The sequence below is a fragment of the Numenius arquata genome, chromosome 9 (genome assembly GCF_964106895.1).
Source record: "Numenius arquata chromosome 9, bNumArq3.hap1.1, whole genome shotgun sequence".
Taxonomy (NCBI): domain Eukaryota; kingdom Metazoa; phylum Chordata; class Aves; order Charadriiformes; family Scolopacidae; genus Numenius; species Numenius arquata.
The window spans coordinates 61,239,537-61,257,567 of NC_133584.1; the positions used below are offsets into that span (position 1 = coordinate 61,239,537).

The 18,031-nt window shown below is 60.3% G+C and overlaps 2 protein-coding genes across 2 annotated transcripts in view; both read right to left on the reverse strand.

Moving 5' to 3' along the window:
* Positions 1-968: 968 nt before the first annotated feature.
* Positions 969-8,912, reverse strand: GAREM2 (GRB2 associated regulator of MAPK1 subtype 2). Its single transcript, XM_074153969.1, has 6 exons — positions 8,801-8,912; positions 6,823-6,963; positions 5,047-5,177; positions 3,400-4,512; positions 2,578-2,741; positions 969-1,821 (listed from the first exon to the last, which is right to left on the reverse strand). Exons 1-6 carry the CDS (start codon positions 8,910-8,912, stop codon positions 969-971), a joined length of 2,514 nt encoding a protein of 837 aa, XP_074010070.1.
* A 1,939-nt stretch (positions 8,913-10,851) lies between these two features.
* The window catches only part of RAB10 (RAB10, member RAS oncogene family), a 41,836-nt gene continuing 34,656 nt past the window's right edge, over positions 10,852-18,031 (reverse strand). The window contains exons 4-6 of the mRNA XM_074153988.1: positions 16,439-16,528; positions 15,842-15,943; positions 10,852-13,944 (exon numbers count right to left, since the gene is read on the reverse strand). Of these exons, the coding sequence (XP_074010089.1) occupies positions 13,861-13,944; positions 15,842-15,943; positions 16,439-16,528 (276 nt within the window). The 3' untranslated portion in view covers positions 10,852-13,860. The remainder of the gene's footprint in view (positions 13,945-15,841; positions 15,944-16,438; positions 16,529-18,031) is intronic.

An 18,031-nucleotide genomic window follows, 5' to 3' on the forward strand; every position in this document is an offset into this window, starting at 1 on the left:
TGGCCTCTGCTGCCGTGTCTGTCCGGGGCTCCAGCCTTGTCCCTGCGCCCTGGCAGGGCTGGGGCCAGGAGCCGAGTGATGCTGCTCTTCTGGCATGGCCGTGCACGTTTCTCAAAGCTGCCAGGACAAAATTTGGCTTGAGAGATGGTCTCCTCCTGCCTCTGCTGGGGGAGGCACTGGGTAACCAGCCTTCAGCCCACCCTGGAGGGATGCAGCAGCCCCCAGAACCCAGAGGGCTGGGCAGGAGCTGCCCTTGTGGGGTGTGAGCTGTGGAGCAGCCCTGCTCCCTCTCCATGGACGAGGAGCTGTAGTTGGGGCTGGGGAGGTCTGGTCCCAGACTCTCCTGTGGCCCCCTCAAGCTCTGGGCAGGGGAGCTTCCTTCCAGGGCCCTGTTGTCACCCTGGGGTGCAGGCAGCTTTCCTGGAGCCCCTTGAGGGACTGGAAGGGGCTCCAAGGTCTCCGCGGAGCCTTCTCTTCTCCAGGCTGAACCCCCCCAACTCTCTCAGCCTGTCCTCCCAGCAGAGGGGCTCCAGCCCTCCCAGCATCTCCGTGCTCTCCTTTCCCTTGCATGGAGGACACGGGTCCTTTCCCACCTCTTGGGAAGGGGGAGTGAGGATGGAAGTGACCCCTGGAGCCTCCATCCCCACCAAAAGCCCCTTTCCCTCTCCTCCCTGAGCAAGGGGCTTCTCCGGTGGCTCATTTTTCTCCCGTACATTTATTACGCTAATCCACAAGGATTAAGTTAAACCAGTTCAATGCAAACTCCAGTATTTTCCAGCCCCTTTGGGCCAAAATTACCGTCCAGTGTTAAACGGGAAAGGAAGGGAGGGCTGGGCGATGGGGCCGAGCTGCCGGGGAGGAGGAAACCCCACAGAGGACAGGAGCGGGGAGAGCCAGAGCCGTGGTGCAGGCGGCTGAGGAGACCCCCAACGGTCCAGAGAAGGGGGGGAAGGGTCCCCGGCGCGGGGCTAGATTTTGGGGCGCCAGCCCTTGATGAACTGCATGATCTTCTTGACCTGGAGCTTGGTGAGGCGGAAGTCGTCGGCCAGGATCTCCTCGCTGAGCTGGACGAAGATGCTGCCGTCGATGCGCTCGCGGGCGAAGAAGCTGACCACGTCCTCCGAGAGGCCGATGAAGCGCAGGCACTTGGAGACCTCCTCCAGCGAGAGGGCCGAGAGGTCGGCGGGGGGCAGCCAGGGAGAGCCGTCCCCGCTGGGGCGGGGGGCGGCCGGGGGGGCCACCCCCTCACCCCGCGACCCCGGGGGCACCTCGATGACCCCCTGGGCCAGGTAGAGGCGGGTGAGGCCGCCCTCGGCCCCACGCAGGACGGCGGGTGAGAGCGGGGCCGCCCCACGGATGACGATGCTGTCCCCCTCGAAGCCCTTGGGGGGCCGAGGGGGGGGTGCTGGCTCCTCCAGGGGGGCGAAGGGCTCCGGCGAGGAGGAGGAGGAGGGGGCGGATGGGGCCGAAGGCGGCTTGGGCCACTCCGGGCTCTCTGGCCATTCGGCCGGGCCAGCGAAGGGGTTGAGCGCCCCAAAGGGGGCAAAGCGTTTCTGGGGGGGCTTGAGGCGGGGGCAGCTGCGGTAGGGCTTCAGGGGGGGCTCGGATGCGGGAAGAGGGGTCGAGCAGCCGCTGCCCCCCCCGGCACCCGCCTCCATGTACGCCCAGGGGTCCGACCAGGAGGAGGGGGCTGGCTGGGCAGTGGGGGGCAGCGGGCGGCCGGGGGCATCCCCAGCTTTGCAGTCCCCCCAGGTGCAGGGGTAGCAGTAGAGGGAGTAGGCGTCGGGCGAGGGCGAGCCACTGCCGCTCCGTGGGACCGACCTGCCGGAGGAAGGGGACATGGAGTCGTGGAATGGTTTGGGTGGAAAGGGACCTTAAAGCCCCCCCAAGTGCCACCCCCTGTCCTGGGCAGGGACACCTCCCACCACACCAGGTTGCTCCAAGCCCCCTCCAACCTGCCCTTGAACCCCTCCAGGGATGGGGCAGCCACAGCTTCTCTGGGCAACCTGGGCCAGGCTCTCACCACCCTCACAGCAAAGAACTTCTTCCCCACATCTCATCTCCATCTCCCCTCTTTCAGTGTCAAACCCTTCCCCCTCCTCCTAGAGCTCCCCTCCCTCATCCAGAGTCCCTCCCCAGCTTTCCTGGAGCCCCTTGAGGGACTGGAAGGGGCTCCAAGGTCTCCCCGCAGCCTTCTCTTCTCCAGGCTGAACCCCCCCAACTCTCTCAGCCTGTCCTCCCAGCAGAGGGGCTCCAGCCCTCCCAGCATCTCCGTGGCCTCCTCTGGCCCCACTCCAACAGGTCCATGTCCCTCTGATGTTGGTGGCCCCAGAGCTGGAGGCAGCACTGGGGGGGGGTCTCCCCAGAGCGGAGCAGAGGGGCAGAATCCCCCCCCTCTCCCTGCTGGCCACGCTGCTGGGGATGCAGCCCAGGGTGCGGGGGGGTTTCTGGGCTGCCAGCGCAGGTTGCCGGCTCGTGTTGAACTTCTCATCCACCATCACCCCATGGCTGCAGGAACATCCTACCCGGGGGGGGGGGTGTCAGCCCACCCACCCTCATCCCAGCAGAGCCACTCACCCGTCATGGATCCCCGAGGAGTAGTAGGAGAGGCTGGGGCTGGGCGAGGGAGCGGGCGCCAGCTTCGGGCAGTGCAGGGGTGCCGGGGGGCTGCAGGGTGCTGGGGGGCGGCTGCCCCGGGGTGGCACGGGGGGGGCATTCAGCAGCCGGCACTCCTCCTTCACCTGGGAGGGGGGGGAGCTCTGTCAGGCCCCTGGTGCCATGGAATCTGCCCTCAGGACCCCACAGCTGGAGGGGGCGATGGGGGGGCTCAGGGGGCAGCCAGACCCAGTCGAGCCACAAAGCTTTGGGTACCAACGGAGACCCCCAGAAATTTGGGTACCCCATGGTGCGGGGGAGCCCTGGGGACCCCAAAAGTCACAATGCAGGGGAGCCCAGAGGATTTGGGTACCCCCATGGTGCTGGGAAGCCCAAAGGATTTGGGTACCCCATGGTGCAGAGAGCCCTGGGGACCCCCATGGTACAGGGTTGTCCTGAGGATTTGGGTACCTCCTGGTGATGGGGAGCTGGGGGACCCTGTGGTGTTGGGGAGCCCGGAGGATTTGGGTGACCGTACAGAGCTGGGGAGGGACACACCCCCCCCACACACACACCCCCCACCAGAGCCAAGGGACAGGGGGTCCCAGCCCGGAGCCCCACAGCACCCAGGGTGGGGGTCAGGCTGCCCATGCTGTGGGGCTGACAGCGTGGCCCCAAGCTGCCCACATCCATGTTGGGGGTCACCCCCCGGCTACCCCAATGCATCGCCCCCAGCCAGGGCAGCAGGTGGGACCCCCGGGATGTCATTCCCCATCCCCGGGGACAGGACCGTGTGGCTCTTACCGCCTCCGACTTGGGTGGCACAGGAGGCGGGGTGTCCCCGCGGGGCTCGTCCCCGGGCACGCCAGGGCGACGCGGGGAGCCCAGCGGGGTGACGGCCCCCAAGGAGAGGAGGTCCTGACGGCCGGTGCCGCTGCCCGCCTCGCAGCATCCCTCGGGATTGCTCCACAGCTCCTCGTAGGGGATCTCCAGCGGCTCCTGAGTCCTGAACTCGGGCTCGGCCCAGTCGGGCGTCATGTATTCCCGCTCGGGGTCGGGGAAGTCGGGCAGTGGCGGGCGGGGGGTGCCCCCCAGGACTCCCCGCGGTCCCTGGCAGCGGGCGGCGGGTTCCCGGGGTGCCCCGGTGCCGCAGGGGCAGAGGGAGAGGCGCTGGAGGGGCTGGCTGAGCTCCTCGCGGGCGCAGGGGGGCAGGCAGAGCCGCAGGCGCCGGGGGCTGGCGCATTCCTCCGAAAAGTCCGGCTTGGCCTCCCGCACGGCCCGCGAGTACTCGTCGGGGTTGAAGCGGTCGTGGCAATACGCCGCGCTGTCCCGCAGCAGCTTCTCCAGCTGGGGGTCCCCGGCCAGCAGCCCCTCGGGCAGCTGGAAGCGGGGCATGTCGGTCAGGAGGAGGAAATGGAAAGGCACCAGCTCGTCCCGGCGGAGGATGCAGCAGAGGACCACCGTCTTGGAGATGATGCTGACCAGCTTGTAGCAGTGGCCCTCGCGGATGGCGTGCAGGTCGTAAGGGTTGCGGGCCGGGCGGCTGGGGACGGCCACGTTGACGGGCAGCCGCACCTTCTCGATGATGCTGCGGATGGTGTGCTCGCCCTCCTGCAGCCGCAGCTCCAGGGGGCTGCGGGTGCTGAAGCGGCCCTTGCACTGGAAGGGGAGGCTGAGGCTCTCGTTGGTGCGGTGGTTCATGCAGATGAGGCAGGGCATCTTGCCCTTCACCTGCCGGGCCCCCGCCGCCGGCCCCGCCGCCTTCCCCAGCTTCCGCAGGATGGTGTTGAAGCGCGACTTCTCCTTCACCGTCTTGGCGCAGAGGATCTCGGCTTGGCCCATCAGCGTCAGCTCGTCCCCGGCGTGCAGGGTGAAGTTGTAGACCTCGCTGTCCTCGCTGAACTCCCCCGACACCACCTGACACACACACATAGACACCCCGGACAGCCCCATCATGGCACTGTCACCTGGCATCCCACCACCATCCTCTAATGTGCCACCACCAGCCCCTGGTGTCCCACCACCAACCCCTGGTGTTCCACCACCATCCCCTGCTGTCCCACTGGTCTCTCCTAGTGGCCCACCACTGACCCCAATGTCCCACCACCATACTCTGGTGTTCCACCACTATCCCTGATGTCCCACTACCATCCCTTGCTGTCCCACTGTTCTCTCTTGGTGGCCCACCTCTGACCTCAATGTCCCACCACCATACCCTGGCGTTCTACCACTACTCCTGGTGCACTATAACCTACTCCTGATGTCCCATCACCATCACCTGACATCCCACCACCATCCCCTGGTGACCCTCTGTCCTCTTCTGATGTCCCACCATCCCCTGACTCTCACCACCACAACCTGATGTCCCACCACCACCCCCTGCTGCCTCACCACCACTCCCTGACATTCACCTGCTGTCCCACTACTGTCCCCTGCTGTCCCCATACAGACCTTCACGCTGAAGGTGATGGCCTCCATGACGAAGACGCGGTCTGGGAAGATGCTGGCCACCTCCTCCACGCTGTTGAAGTACTGCACAGGCTCGCGGATGTCCCGGTCCTGGTCCAGCAGCTTGAACTTCCCTGTGTGGGATCCAGGGTGGTGAGAGGAGCCCATCTCCGGGGATTGGCCACAGGGACCTGCTGTGACCCACCTCGGGGCCAGCACAGCCCTTTGGGGGTGGGGAGGGCCAGCCACCCTCAAGACTGGTCTGGGGTCCCCATCACATTTTCGGGGGTATCTCTGTGGGCTTCACCCAGCGTGTCCAAGTGCTGCAAGGGGACACCAGAGCATCCCCATCCCCCACACATGCAGCATCAAAGGGGGGCTTTTGGGTGGGACAAAGCACAGAGCCCTGGGAAGGTGGGGTGTCTCGGCAATGCCGCTCTGGCACCCCCAGGAGCTGCCGGGACCACCCCAGAAATGCCCCATAGATGGAGGAACCCGCCTGGAGCAGCCAAAATCACTGGGAACCCCTATTGTCCCCCCAAAACCCGGTCCCTGGTAGGACCCACAACCCCCTCCGCCCCACACCTCAGGCAGGAGAGCCACCAGGGAGGGGACCCTGGGAGGGGACGGGGTGGCTCAGCAGCAGGGACAGTGGCAGGGGCAGGAGCGGGGAGCCGGGGGGGCTGTGGCTGGCAATGAAACTGTCACCATTGGCATCGGCGGGGACGGACCTGAGGGGAATATTAATCCCTGGAGGCACCCACGCCAACGGCACCGGGGACACGGGAATGGGCTGAGGCTGGAGCCAGGAGCAGCCCCACGCCCCGGCTCCAGCATGGCCGAGCCCCCCAAAGCCGGTTAACTCACTGCCCGGCCCCCTCCTTTCTCACCGCCCCCCCCCCGGGGACGGGCGATTAACCCCTCCCCCGCTCCATTTCCCATGATTTATTTATCAGCAGGACTCATTACCGCCGTGGCGAGCACTTAGAGGGGTCATTAAGGCTCTGGCTACGGCAGCCACCGGCATCTCAGCACCTTCGTCTGCGTCGCCAGCCCCAGCCCTGGGCCCGTCCTTGTCCCTATCCCTGTCCCTGTCCCATCCCCATCCCTGTCCCTGTCTCTGTCCCCATGACATTCCCTCTCCCCATCCCATCCTTGTTCTTGTCCCCATCCCATCCTTGTCTCCATCCCATCTTTGTCTCTGTCCCTATCCTGTCCCTGACCCCTTCCCATCCCTATCCCCATTCCAGTCCCTGTCCCCATTCCATCCCATCCTCATCCCTATCCCCATCCCATCCTTTCCCCATCCACGTCCTATCCTTGTCCCTGTCCCCATCCCATCCTTGTCCCTTCTCCATCACTATCCTGTCCCTTCCCCATCCCATACATGACCCTGTCTCCATTCCAACCCTTCCCCATCCCCACCCCCATCCCAATCCCCACCCCCATTCCAATCCCCATCCCATCCCATCCCAATCCCCATCCCATCCCACCCCCATCCTGATCCCCATCCCATCCCCATCCCTCTTCCATTCCCATCCCTCATCCTCATCCCCATCCCCCCTCCCCCCCATCCCTGCCAGCCCCTCCCCCCCGGAGCCCCCCAGCTTTGTGCTGGGCGGGAGGGGCAGAGAGCACCCCCCGAACCAGAGCATCTCCTCCTCCTCTAGACTGGGCCATACTGGATCACCCCCAGTTCAGCCGCCAGAGGCAGGGGGAAAAGATCCCAAACCCTGATGTCCCAGGGGACACCCTTGTCCTCGCCCCCCGCGCCCCCACCTGGGTACTGGAGCGGGATGTCGATTTTGGGGCCGATGACGTAGTGTCCCTCCTCCAGGCTGTGGGCCGTCACCGTCGTCCACTGCCGGCAGGAGTGGACCAGCAGCACGTCCTGGGCGCTCACCCCCTCCACGCGCTCGCCTGCGGGGGGACGGGGCTGTCACCACTACCCCCACCACCCCCCCCAGGACACCCCCTCACCCTCCCCGGGGACACCCAGGGGTGGCCGTCGGGGAGCCGGGCGGACAGAGGGACAGCGGGAGGGCGGGATGAGCAGGTGCCCGCTGCCAAGAGCCGCCAGTTGCCCGGGAAACAATTTCTTTGTCCCCCCTGAAAAGCTGCAGCCGCCGCAAACAAGAAGTTTATTGAGCTGAGGCCGGCACAGGGGCCCCCACCGCCCCGGCACCCCCCGGCCCCCACCCCGGCACGGCCCCGGCACCCACCCTGCTCCCGGGGGGATGGACCCTGCTCCGGAGGGGATGGATCTCGGGGGGGAACCCTATTCCTGAGGGGAATATCCAGCTCTGGAGGGGATGAATCCTGCTCTGGAGGGGAGCACCCTGCTCCAGAGGGATGGATCCTGCTCCGGAGGGATTGATCCTGCTCCAGAGGGGAGCACCCAGCTCTGGAGGGGATGGATCCTGCTCTGGAGGGACAGATCTGGGGAAGGAACCCTATTCCAGAGGGGAATACCCAGCTCTGGGGGGGTTGATCCTGCTCTGGAGGGGGAACCCTATTATGGAGGGGAGCACCCAGCTCCAGAGGGCAGCATCCAGCTCTGGAGGGGATGGATCCTGCTCTGGAGGGACAGATCCTGCTCCAGAGGGATGGATCCTGTCCTGGAGGGGACGGATCCTGCTCTGGAGGGGGGCACCCTGCTCCAGAGGGATGGATCCTGCTCCGGAGGGGACAGATCCTGCTGTAGAGGGTACGGATCCTACTCCAGAAGGGAGCACCCAGCTCTAGAGGGGATGGATCCTGTCCTGGAGGGGATGGATCCTGCTCTGGAGCAAATCCCCACCTGCTCTGGGGTGCTCCACGTCTGTGCATCCCTCAGTGCACCCCACTCGCACCCCCCTGCTCCCCACCCGGCCTGTGCGTGGGGGTCACAGCCAGGCACCCCCACCACCCCGCAGCCAGGCTGCATCCTGGGAGGGGGGGGTGGGGGGTGGGGGGGGGGTGGCAAGGGGACATAGTGTCTCCAAGCCCCTGCCAGTCTGGTGCCTCCAGTGTGTCCCCCAGAAAGGGTGATGAGGGCAACCAGCACCCGGCCCCGTGGCTGGGGGCAGCCATTGCCCCGCACCCCCCGCCCCCAGGGGTGCTGGCCCAGGCGGCACATCAGACCCGGGGCAGGAGCCACAGGGACCCGGGTGGGAGTCAATGCCCGGCCCTCCAGGATGTGTCTCACCTGGCCCTCCGGCCTTCTGCCCTCCTCCCCATCATCCCAGCCTTCCTCCCTCCCTCCTCCCCATCATCCCAGCCTTCCTCCCTCCCTCCTCCCCATCATCCCAGCCTTCCTCCCTCCCTCCTCCCCATCATTCCAGCCTCTCTCCCTCCGCCTGGACCCTCCAGCCTCCCTCCCTCCTCCTCCTCACCCCTCCAGCCTTCCTCCCTCCTCCTCCTCACCCTTCCAGCCTTGCTCTCTCCCTCCTCCCCATCACTCTAGCCTTCCTCCCTCCTCCTCACCCCTTCAGCCTTCCTCCCTCCTCTTCCTCCTCCCTCCAGCCTTCCTCTCTCCCTCCTTCTCCTCCCCATCACTCCAGTCTCCCTCCTCCTGGTCCCTCCAGTCTTCCTCCCTCCTCCTCCTCCTCCTCCCCATCACTCCGTCCTCCCTCCTTCCCTCCTCCTGGTCCCTCCAGCCTTCCTCCCTCCTCCTCCTCGTCCCTCCAGCCTTCGTCTCCCCTTGTGTACTTCATCCCTCCCTCCCTCCCCCCCCAGCCTTCCCCCTCCCCGGCCCCCCCGGTCCCCCCCGGCTCACCCTGCCCGAGGCAGACGAGGGTGGGCAGCCGGCACTGGCTGACGATGGCGTCGAGGGGCAGCGCCGCGGGGCTCCAGCGGAGCCGGGCCAGCCCCGCCGCCAGCTTCTCCATCGCATCGCGGCTCAGGCCGGCCCCGGGCCGCGGGGGGGGGCGGCCGCGCCGGGCTCCATCGCCGCCGCCGGGCCGGGGCCGGGGGCGGGCGGGGGGGCGGCGGGGAGCGGGGCAGCCGGGAGCCGCCCCCCGCCCGCCCCCGGCCCCTCCTGCCCGCCCGCCCCGGCAGGCGGGACCCCCCCCGCGGCGGGGGCGGGGGGAGGCGGCGGGCGGGGACCCCCGCTTCGGCCGGGCATCACCCCGGCGGGGAACCCCCGCGGCGGGGGCTGCTCCCGGGGGTGGGAAGCGCTGCCCCCGGGGGTGGGGTTCGCCGTCCGGAAGAACGGCCGTTTCCCCGGGGGTACCGGGGGGCTCAGCCCGGCGATCCCGGGTCCCTTTGGGGATAACGGGGGGCTCAGCCCCGCCGCCCCGGGGGTACCGGGGGGGCCTCGGGTCCCTTTGGCCGCCGAGGGAAGGGGGCTCGGGGCCACTCGGAGCCCGGCTTCCCCCGCAGCGGGGGCTGCGCAGGGCGGGGGGACGGTGGGACGGAGCCGGGGCTCTCCCACGGGGACACCAGGGCTGGAAGACGTTGGGGAGGGCTGCGGGGGGGGGCACGGGGCTACCGGGGACCCCGAAGATGCCCCGCGCCCCGATCCACCAGCGGAGGACACCCCCCCGGACCCCTCCAGGCAAAGTAGGGGAGCTGCCGCCGGAGCCCCTCGGCGATGGGTGCTGGGGACCCCGACCCCTCCTCGAGGACCTGACTCGGCGCGGGGGGGGGCGGAGGGGTAGCCGGGGGGGCACCCAAAGGTGACATCGGGGCAGCAGCGGGGTCCTGCGGGGTTGGGGGACGCAAAAAACTTGCCAGAAAGGAGCAGGGATGGGAAAGGAGAAGGGGTGGGAAGAAGCAGGGATGGGAAAGAAGGGATGGGAAAGGAGGAGGGACATGGATGGAGCAGGAATAGGAAAGGAGCAGGATCAGGGATGGAGCAGGGACGGGGACGGAGCAGGGGTGACAGCGGCAGGAGGACGGGAAAAGCCTCTTCCAGGGATGACACCGACAAGCGGGACCCCGAGAACTCCCAGACGGTGTCCCCCATGGAATGTCTCTGTTGGGACCCCGAGTCCCCCCCCCGGGCTCCCCTCGCACGACCCCCCCCCCCCCCCCATCCCCGCCGCGGGGCCGGAGGCCGAGCCGAGGTGACAAACCCCCCCCTCCCCACCGCCACACGCCGAGGAGCCCCCGGGGACGGGGAGGGTCCAGGGGGGCTGGTGTGTGTCCGTCCACCCCCACACTGCGAGGGGGACCCGGGGGCCGCGACACAGGCGCAGCCTCGGCGGCAGCTTTTATGAGCGAAAACAGCACAAAAAGCACAAACCCACCCACCCTCTCCCGGGGACCGGCAGCGGGAGGGGAGGAGGAGGAGAAGCGCGTCCCCCCCCCTCTCTGCCGGCCCCCGCCACCGGGATGGGGACAGACACACACCCCCCCCGCCGAGCTTCTCCGGGGGTCGAGGGCCCCAAAGGCTGCGGGAGACCCCGGGGGGGGGGACACAGGAGAGCTCGGGGAGAGGGGAGGGCGAAGGGATGGTGCTGGGGGCGAGGCGGGGGGGGGGGGGGGGAAGGGGGGAAAGGGCAGAAATGAAGGCGGGGGTGGCTGGAAAACCCACCCGTAATTCGGGATGGAGAGGGAAGGGCTGGAACCGCCGCTTTCCCTAAATGCATCTCCAAAGGGAGCCTCCAAGGAGCCCGGGGACCCCCACCCGGGGGGGCTCCACGCTGGGACCCACCCGTGGGGCTCGGTCCCTCCCGCCCTCGGGAAAGAGCAGCCTTTTCTACGGCAAAGCCGCGGGAGGAGCCGGTCTGCGGCCGAAGCAGAGCCCCGCGCCCGCTGCCCGGGTCCCGGCGGGACCCCCCCGAGGGAATTTAAGGGGGGCCGGAGGAAGCAACCAATGCAAGTTTATAAAAGCTTTTATTCGCTCTTGGTACGACCAAGAATGGGACAGTGATCTTTTATACAATTTGATACAGTAAGTGGTACAAAAGAATGTGTTTTTAAATAAAAAGCCAGAGTGGAGTAGCAAAAATATTAAAAGATTAAGTAAAAAATCGCCGGGGTGGGGGTGAACCCGAGGCCCTCGCGCTGCCGCTGCTCTTCCCACCGCCCGAGGGGGAAGCGCCGCGTCCCCCCCCCGCCCCGCACGGCCCCGGCACCAGCAGCTCCCCGGGGGGGTCAACGCAGGCCGAGGGGAGACCCGGCCGCAAGGGTCGGTTTTCCTTTTCGGGGGGGTTTATCGCGGCCAATCGAATGCAGTGATGGCTTTTGCCGAGCCTCCCCGGGGCGGGGGGGGGGGGGGGGGCGCTGCCCTCGCCTCCTTCTCTAGGCTGGATCTCACACCCGGGCAGGGGGAAGGGGGGGGGGGGTCTTCCAAGTAGAGGTTCCACAAGCAGTTAGTTTGCGAGCTAGCAGGAAGTTTAGATACCGCCAGAAATAAAGTTATGTAAATTCCTCCATCATCATCATCATCATTATTATTATTTTTAATTTTTTTTTTTTTTTCCTTTCAGCATCCCCATCGGCTTCTGCCGCTCGCTCCTCCTCGGCCGGGCCTTGCCCTCCACAACACAACACAACGCCAAGCCCCGCGCCTCAAAACTCGCGGCTTTGGGGCATTGTTTTTCGGACAGGAACAGCAGCAGACGGGCTGGGAACAGTTCAGTTTATTAACTCGGCAGGGAGAGGAGGGAATTGGGGCGGGAGCGAGCGGGACCAGCGAGCGGCCCCTTCTCTACCTCTTGGCTCGCAAGGAAAACACAGCGACTAGGAGGGATCCCGAGGGGTTTACACAGAGGGAGCCGAGCCCCTGGAAGCAAATAAAAGGCTTAAAATAAGGATTATACAAAAAAAAAAAACCAAAAACAAAACCAAAAACTGACAAAACCAACCCTTGATGTATATTTCTCCATTTTTTCCCTTTTTTGCTAAGGTTACAAAGTGCAGGTTTAAGCCAAGGGACGGCCCCGGTGCCGGCGTCCTGCCCGACCCCCAGAGCCACTGGGCCGGGAAGGGTTAACACCCACCCAGAGCAAAACCCCCGAAACAGAGGGAAAGGGGGGAGACCCCTCGGGCAGGTCGAAGCCGCTCAAAACCGGGAGTTCCATGTTAAAAACAGCGCCCTGTCATACCCCGAAATCAGCGGCACCCACCGCCTGAAGGGTGTCCCGGGGCCAGCTCGGCACAGGCTGAAGAGGAAGGTGAGGTCTGGGGGGAGGAAGAAGAGTCTATTTAAATAAACCCGGGTTTGTCCCCGGCCGTCTCCTCCGGGGTGTTCTAAAGGCGAGGCGAGGGAAGGCGCTCCCGCAGCCTGCCGCCCGGTTCGGGGGGGACGGGGAGCCCCCAGCCCCCCGCCTCCCACAAACGACCGAAAAAAAGGGAAAAAAAGCAAAAGCCAGGGGTGGGTGGCGGCAGTGGGGGGAAAGCAGGGTGAGCCCAGGGCGGCTGGGCAGCCCCGCTGGGACCCCCCCCGGCCCCGGCCGGACCCAGCCGAGGGCCAAGGACTCGGCTTTTAACTGGGAAATGGCAAGTTTTCCGGGAGGTAATAAATTAAACTGCCCACTTTGTTGTGGTGGGGTTGTTGGTTTTTTTTTTGCAAATTCTACGCGTGGCTCAGCCTTTCGCCAGGCGACCCAGCGGCTCGGGGGGGGGGGCGAGAGAGGGAAGCGAGAAGCCCAGGGTCCCGGCTGTCAGTTGGGGAGGGCGGGGGGGGGGGGGGAATCGGGGGGGTCGCATGTTATATTCATACACATAAAGTAGACAACCACATCACCCTCCATAGAGAACTAGTGCATGCAAATTACTCTTCCATAGCATAAAACCCAAGGGCTACGCGGGAGGAGAGAGGAGAGATACTAGTGAACGGACATCGCCTAGAGGGAAATTAGTAAAGGTATCCTCAACAGGATTATTTTTATTTTTTTAACCTTGAAAGCTAAATCAGTGCTTTGTATTAAGTCTTTTTTTTTTTTTTTCTTTTTTTTTCTTTTTTTGGCAAACCGACCGGGTTGCCATCCTTTTAATTAACACATCACACCATGAAGAAATGCAAATAAAAGCAGCATGCAGGCGAAAGGAAAGAGCTGCGAGTGAGGGGAAAGAAAAAAACGGCAGCAGGAAGAGTTCCCAATGGCCAGATCACCCAAAAGGAGACACAGCAGATTAAATGGCATTCTTTTTTTTTTTTTTCTTGTTTTTTTGTTTTTGTTTTTGTTTTTTTTTTTTGCACCACCCTTTGTCCTCGATGCATTACACCAACGGTTACAGAAAGCAATCACAAAAACAGTTCAGTAATTTTAAAAATGGTCAAGTATGGATGGTATGTCTCCTGCACATGCTTCCACCAGAAGAAAAGAAATTTTAAAAATTTAAAAAAAAAAAAAAAAAAAGAAAAGAAAACTAAAGTTCCTTTCCACATAAGGCACAGGACAAAATCAACCCCATTCACAGACTCGAGGCGAAAATGAGTGCTCTCCTGGCTCTTTTGCTGATGCATCTAGAGAATATGGTGACTCAAGCACATTATCCATGACAGAAAATTCCACTGTTGTACAAAATAAATTGTTAATTCTAACTTTTATTCTTATACAATTTGCAGAATAGAGTTGAATATGATTGCTATATGTTTTAATGTCAGGAGGAACGGGACTATAATACAACCAAAACGTTGTGGTAAGTTGAGCAGGTACATGAAAAAAAAATAATAAAATGAAGTGAGGGAGATGATTTTCCTATACATGTTGTGGAGAAAATGAGAGTAGGCAAGCTGTCCTAACCGGGAGAACAAAGGGAGACGGGAGCTCATTAAGATGAGGAACAAAACATCGGTTTAAGGTTAAAAACGGGCAGAGTGGTTTGTTTTGCAGCGAGAGAAAAAAGGGGCGGTGGATGGCGATTGGTGATAGAGGAGAAGGTTCAGCAACACTTGCTCTTCCAGCCTGTCACCCCACCTCCACTGCTGATATCTACATTTTCACTGTTGGGCTCTTTTACAGGGGTCTGCAAGGAAACAAGGGAAAAACAACGAGTCAGAGGGCTCCCCAGACATCCCAAAATAAAGTATGCAGAGCTGAAGAGACAGCGGCTTACAAGAAAGACTCCATCATCCAAAAATATTATGAATAAGCTACGGGCAAAGAGCTCCCCAGAAACGCAGGGAACTCTCCTCCCCCTCCAGCAAGAGGCTGCAAAACCAATTTATGGTTGGGTTTTTTGTTTTAAACAAACAACAACCGGAAAGCTGGGAAAACCCCAGCTTCTTGGCTTGGACCACCCCAAAGTAAACTCAAACTATCTCTAGATCCTGTTCCTGGAGCCGACAGTGGGGCTTTGGTGGAGCGAGTGGGTCACAGCCTGCAACGAACACAAGCTGGAGTTAAATTAGGTGAACTAATGACCTTCAAAACCCACAGAGCAATTTAGGGATAAAGAGGGGTTGTTCCAAAGCATCCGCCTTCCAGCTGACCAGGAGAGCGGACAGAACGGGCTCCTCTGCGCCAGGGGACGTAACCTCGGTCAGACCGGAGCGGAAACCCCAGCGGAGTGGCTTTGATCAGACAGGAACATCCACTTTCAGCTGTTTAGAAACCGACCTAAACACTCTCCAGAATTCTGCAGTTTAGTCTCTAAATTCCTTTCCTTATTCTCTTTGGCACAGCCTCACCAGAGCACCCCCCCACCTCGTTCTTCAGATAAATACACCGAGGCCCAAAATAAAAATCTCAAGGTCAGAAGAGTCAGTGAGACTCGCTCCCCTGAGCTCCTGTTTATGGAGGCTAAAAACTGGATTTTCACCCAGTTTCTCACACAAAGCTTGTCAAACACTGGTTAAGAAACAAGTCGGAACTGCAGCAGCGAAGCAGGCGTCGTTGAGCAGATGTGTACTCGGAAGGGTTGTGAAAATATTCAGCGTTGACCTTGCACTGAATTTCTAACCAATTAACTGGGATGACACCACCAATCGCGTTCAGAAGAAGCGGTGGTGAAAGGGGTCTCGATACGGGGTGGTCTCTACCGCTAAACCGGGGCACAGACAAACCACACAGGTTTAGGAGCAGATCACACATGCTATGGTTGGCCAACCCACGTCCCTCAAGCTCCATGGAGCATCCAGAGGTGGAGAGGCACGGCCTGGCCCTAAGCAGGAATGTGCCAGCACGGGGGTTACTGGGTCCAGCAAGTCCTTGGCTATGGGAGCACATCAGCTAACTGGAACCAGTCCTGGAGCCACCCACGAAGCCAGCCCAGCTCAATCCTCAACAAACCAGTGGCAGCTGTGGGAAGGTGATGGATTGTCTACTCAGGGATGCAAGAACAGCAGTATCTCCAAGCTCTGGGCACGCTGTACGAGTCAGGCGGGGCGGCCAAGCAGCAGAAGAACTGGTGATCCACGTTCTTCTCTCGGTTGAGATACAACCTTCCAACAAAACCTCCACCGAAAGAGGGAGGCTGAGAGGGCTCGTCACTGGAAACAGGGTAGAAGTGACAGATCCCGTTCATCTGTTCTGTCAGCCACATCTAAACTCTTCCCACCTTTGGAGCCTTTAGACAGTGCTGTGTATCGATGGAGACTGTGGCAGGGAAAGGACAATTCTCTTCCACACCAAATGAAATATTTTAACTCCAAGCGCTCACAACCAGATGTTTAAGGGCCAAACAGTTACAAGTTTACGTTCCTTGGCTCTCTGATGAATACCACCCACTCTAGATACAATAACGGAACTTCAAACAAGCTTTAACAGCTTCAGATGCACATCAGCCCTCCTTCAGTGACTCGTTTGTCTTCACACACCAAAGGCAAAGGCTGCAACAATTCAGGTGAACATCAAAAGCAAGAGGAGTCGAAATTTTAGGATTTTTTTTTTTTTTTTTTCAAACAAACCCTGTAAGCACCCACCTTTCGAAGAATGTCTTCTGCTAACGTGAGGAATGCCTTCTCAATGTTTATATTTGCTTTTGCACTAGTTTCGAAAAACCTAATACCATGCTCCCTAGCAATCTAAACCAAAAAGAGAAAGAAAGAAGGTGGTTAGCATTACTGTCAAGTTATTCCATTGGTGCCGCTGTACCTTCGGGATTAGCGGCATTTATAAACACCTAATATCCTTCCAGCTATAGCGGGTACCACAAGTACTAGCTAAAGGGTCACAAAGGGAGATTCGGAACGTAATGATTCAGAAACAGCAATTAAAGTGTATTAAATCACGAGTCGGTGTCTGAACAGAAGACGGCAGAGACCATACAAGCCTGTCGCGTGAGAAGTACCTTCAAGGATGCCTGAAAAATGTTAGTTATCAAAGAAAGCAGGAACTGCAGCTGAACTTGTTCCGTTCATGGCAACTTCTGAGAAAACGCTCCCCAGACTTACAGACCATCAGCAAATCCTGGTGTTCCCTGGCACGTCCCCCTGTGGCATCTCAGCCACCTGGAGATGGCAGGAGGTCTTGGCAATGATGTGCTTACACTGATAAGCCAGTTTTTGCCCGACACTTACCTGTTCGCCTTTTGCTTTAGGGACGACTCTTTTATCTTCCATGTCACACTTGTTTCCTAACAGCATCCTCTCCACGTCTTCATTGGCATGCTGAAACGAGACAAGATCCCAGTAAAGATCTATTTCACTTTCGTGTTTCCAGACACAGTTTGAAGTCCAGGCTAACGCTTACAGCTCTTGGTGTCCTGCGCTTTCCCGAGTCCTAGCAAAGACCACTAGGAATCAGTGCCTTTAGACAAAACTGCTCATAGAGCCTGGAAGTGGAAGGAGACAACAGCCACGGGTTTGACAGAGCTCTACGGCCACCCCAGCGCCAGTTAATTCTCCTCCTTCCTTTTTATTTCTGTAGTTTAAAGATGAAGTCTTCCTTTCTGAAAAAGGCCAAGTGCTGTTCTGCAGCCCAGATGCTTCTTACAGAAATGATGCCACAAAACACCACAGGACAAGAACCACCCCACGTCTCCAGCTGCCAATAATCAAGCTTTGTGCACTCGAGTGGCTCCAGCTGACACTACTACTCTTTTGGTGTTTAAGCAGACCTTTGCATAGTTTTATTGTAGACAGATAAGTCTCCTTAACAATTGCAACTATGCTTTCAACCACCGCAAAGCCAAAGAACCAGGAAGTTAGTAAAAAACCCCTTTTGCTGGTAATTTTTTTTTTTTTGAGGAGTTACCAAGTTCACTAACAAAGGGAAATTACAGCTCTCTAGCATCACCCCGTTCCTCCAATGTGCTTATCAGAGCGAGACCAGGTCAGCTTTGCGCCTTAGCTCTGTCTGCTGAATACTCACAGAGAAGCTGAGGATGGCACACAGGTTATATACCCATGGCACGTACAACAGGGCAAGCCAAAGCGAGCACCACGCTAATGCTCAGGATCCAAAGAGAAGCAGGACACCAGGAATCACCTCTGCAGGGCAAAAAGCGAGTGCCGGTGCTTTCTCAAGGAACGCCAAGTGAGCAGAAAAGCCTGGGCTGTTCATCACTGACGCCCTGCCAATACCCGTCACAGCAAGGAGAGAACACGCCAGAGAGACCCACCAGATTAGCAGGGAAGCTCCAGCAGCCACAGCACAGAGCATCACTTAAGTGGATAACTTGAGTACTTTGAAACCTACCATGAGAAGCTTCTTGGAAAGTCTAATCTGAATTTACTTTCACTCCAACAGTCTTAACACTACTTTAGGGCAGCTTTATTAATAGAACGGCAGCGGTAAGAGATCCACGTACCCACTGCTCCTGCTTACCGTAATAGCCCATTTCACAGCCCTCAGGAGAACCACCCCCAGCGTGTTTCCTTCAGCTCACGAGGAGGAAGAGCAACCAGACAGCAAACATAGATTAAGGTATCGTGTAGAACAAGACTCTGAAAACGTTAACTTTTCACACACACACAGAACTGCTCACACAGCAACAGCCTTTTCACACACAGCCAGCCTCAAAGCACAAAACCCTGCACTTGAGCAACTCAACTAATTCCTCCCAGCCCAAAGCGCACGGCACAGCTCACCTCTGCTGAACGTGTGAACTTCAAATAATTACAGATTTAGCAAGGAGGAAGGTGTAACACCTCTAGGTGTCTTGGCTGTTT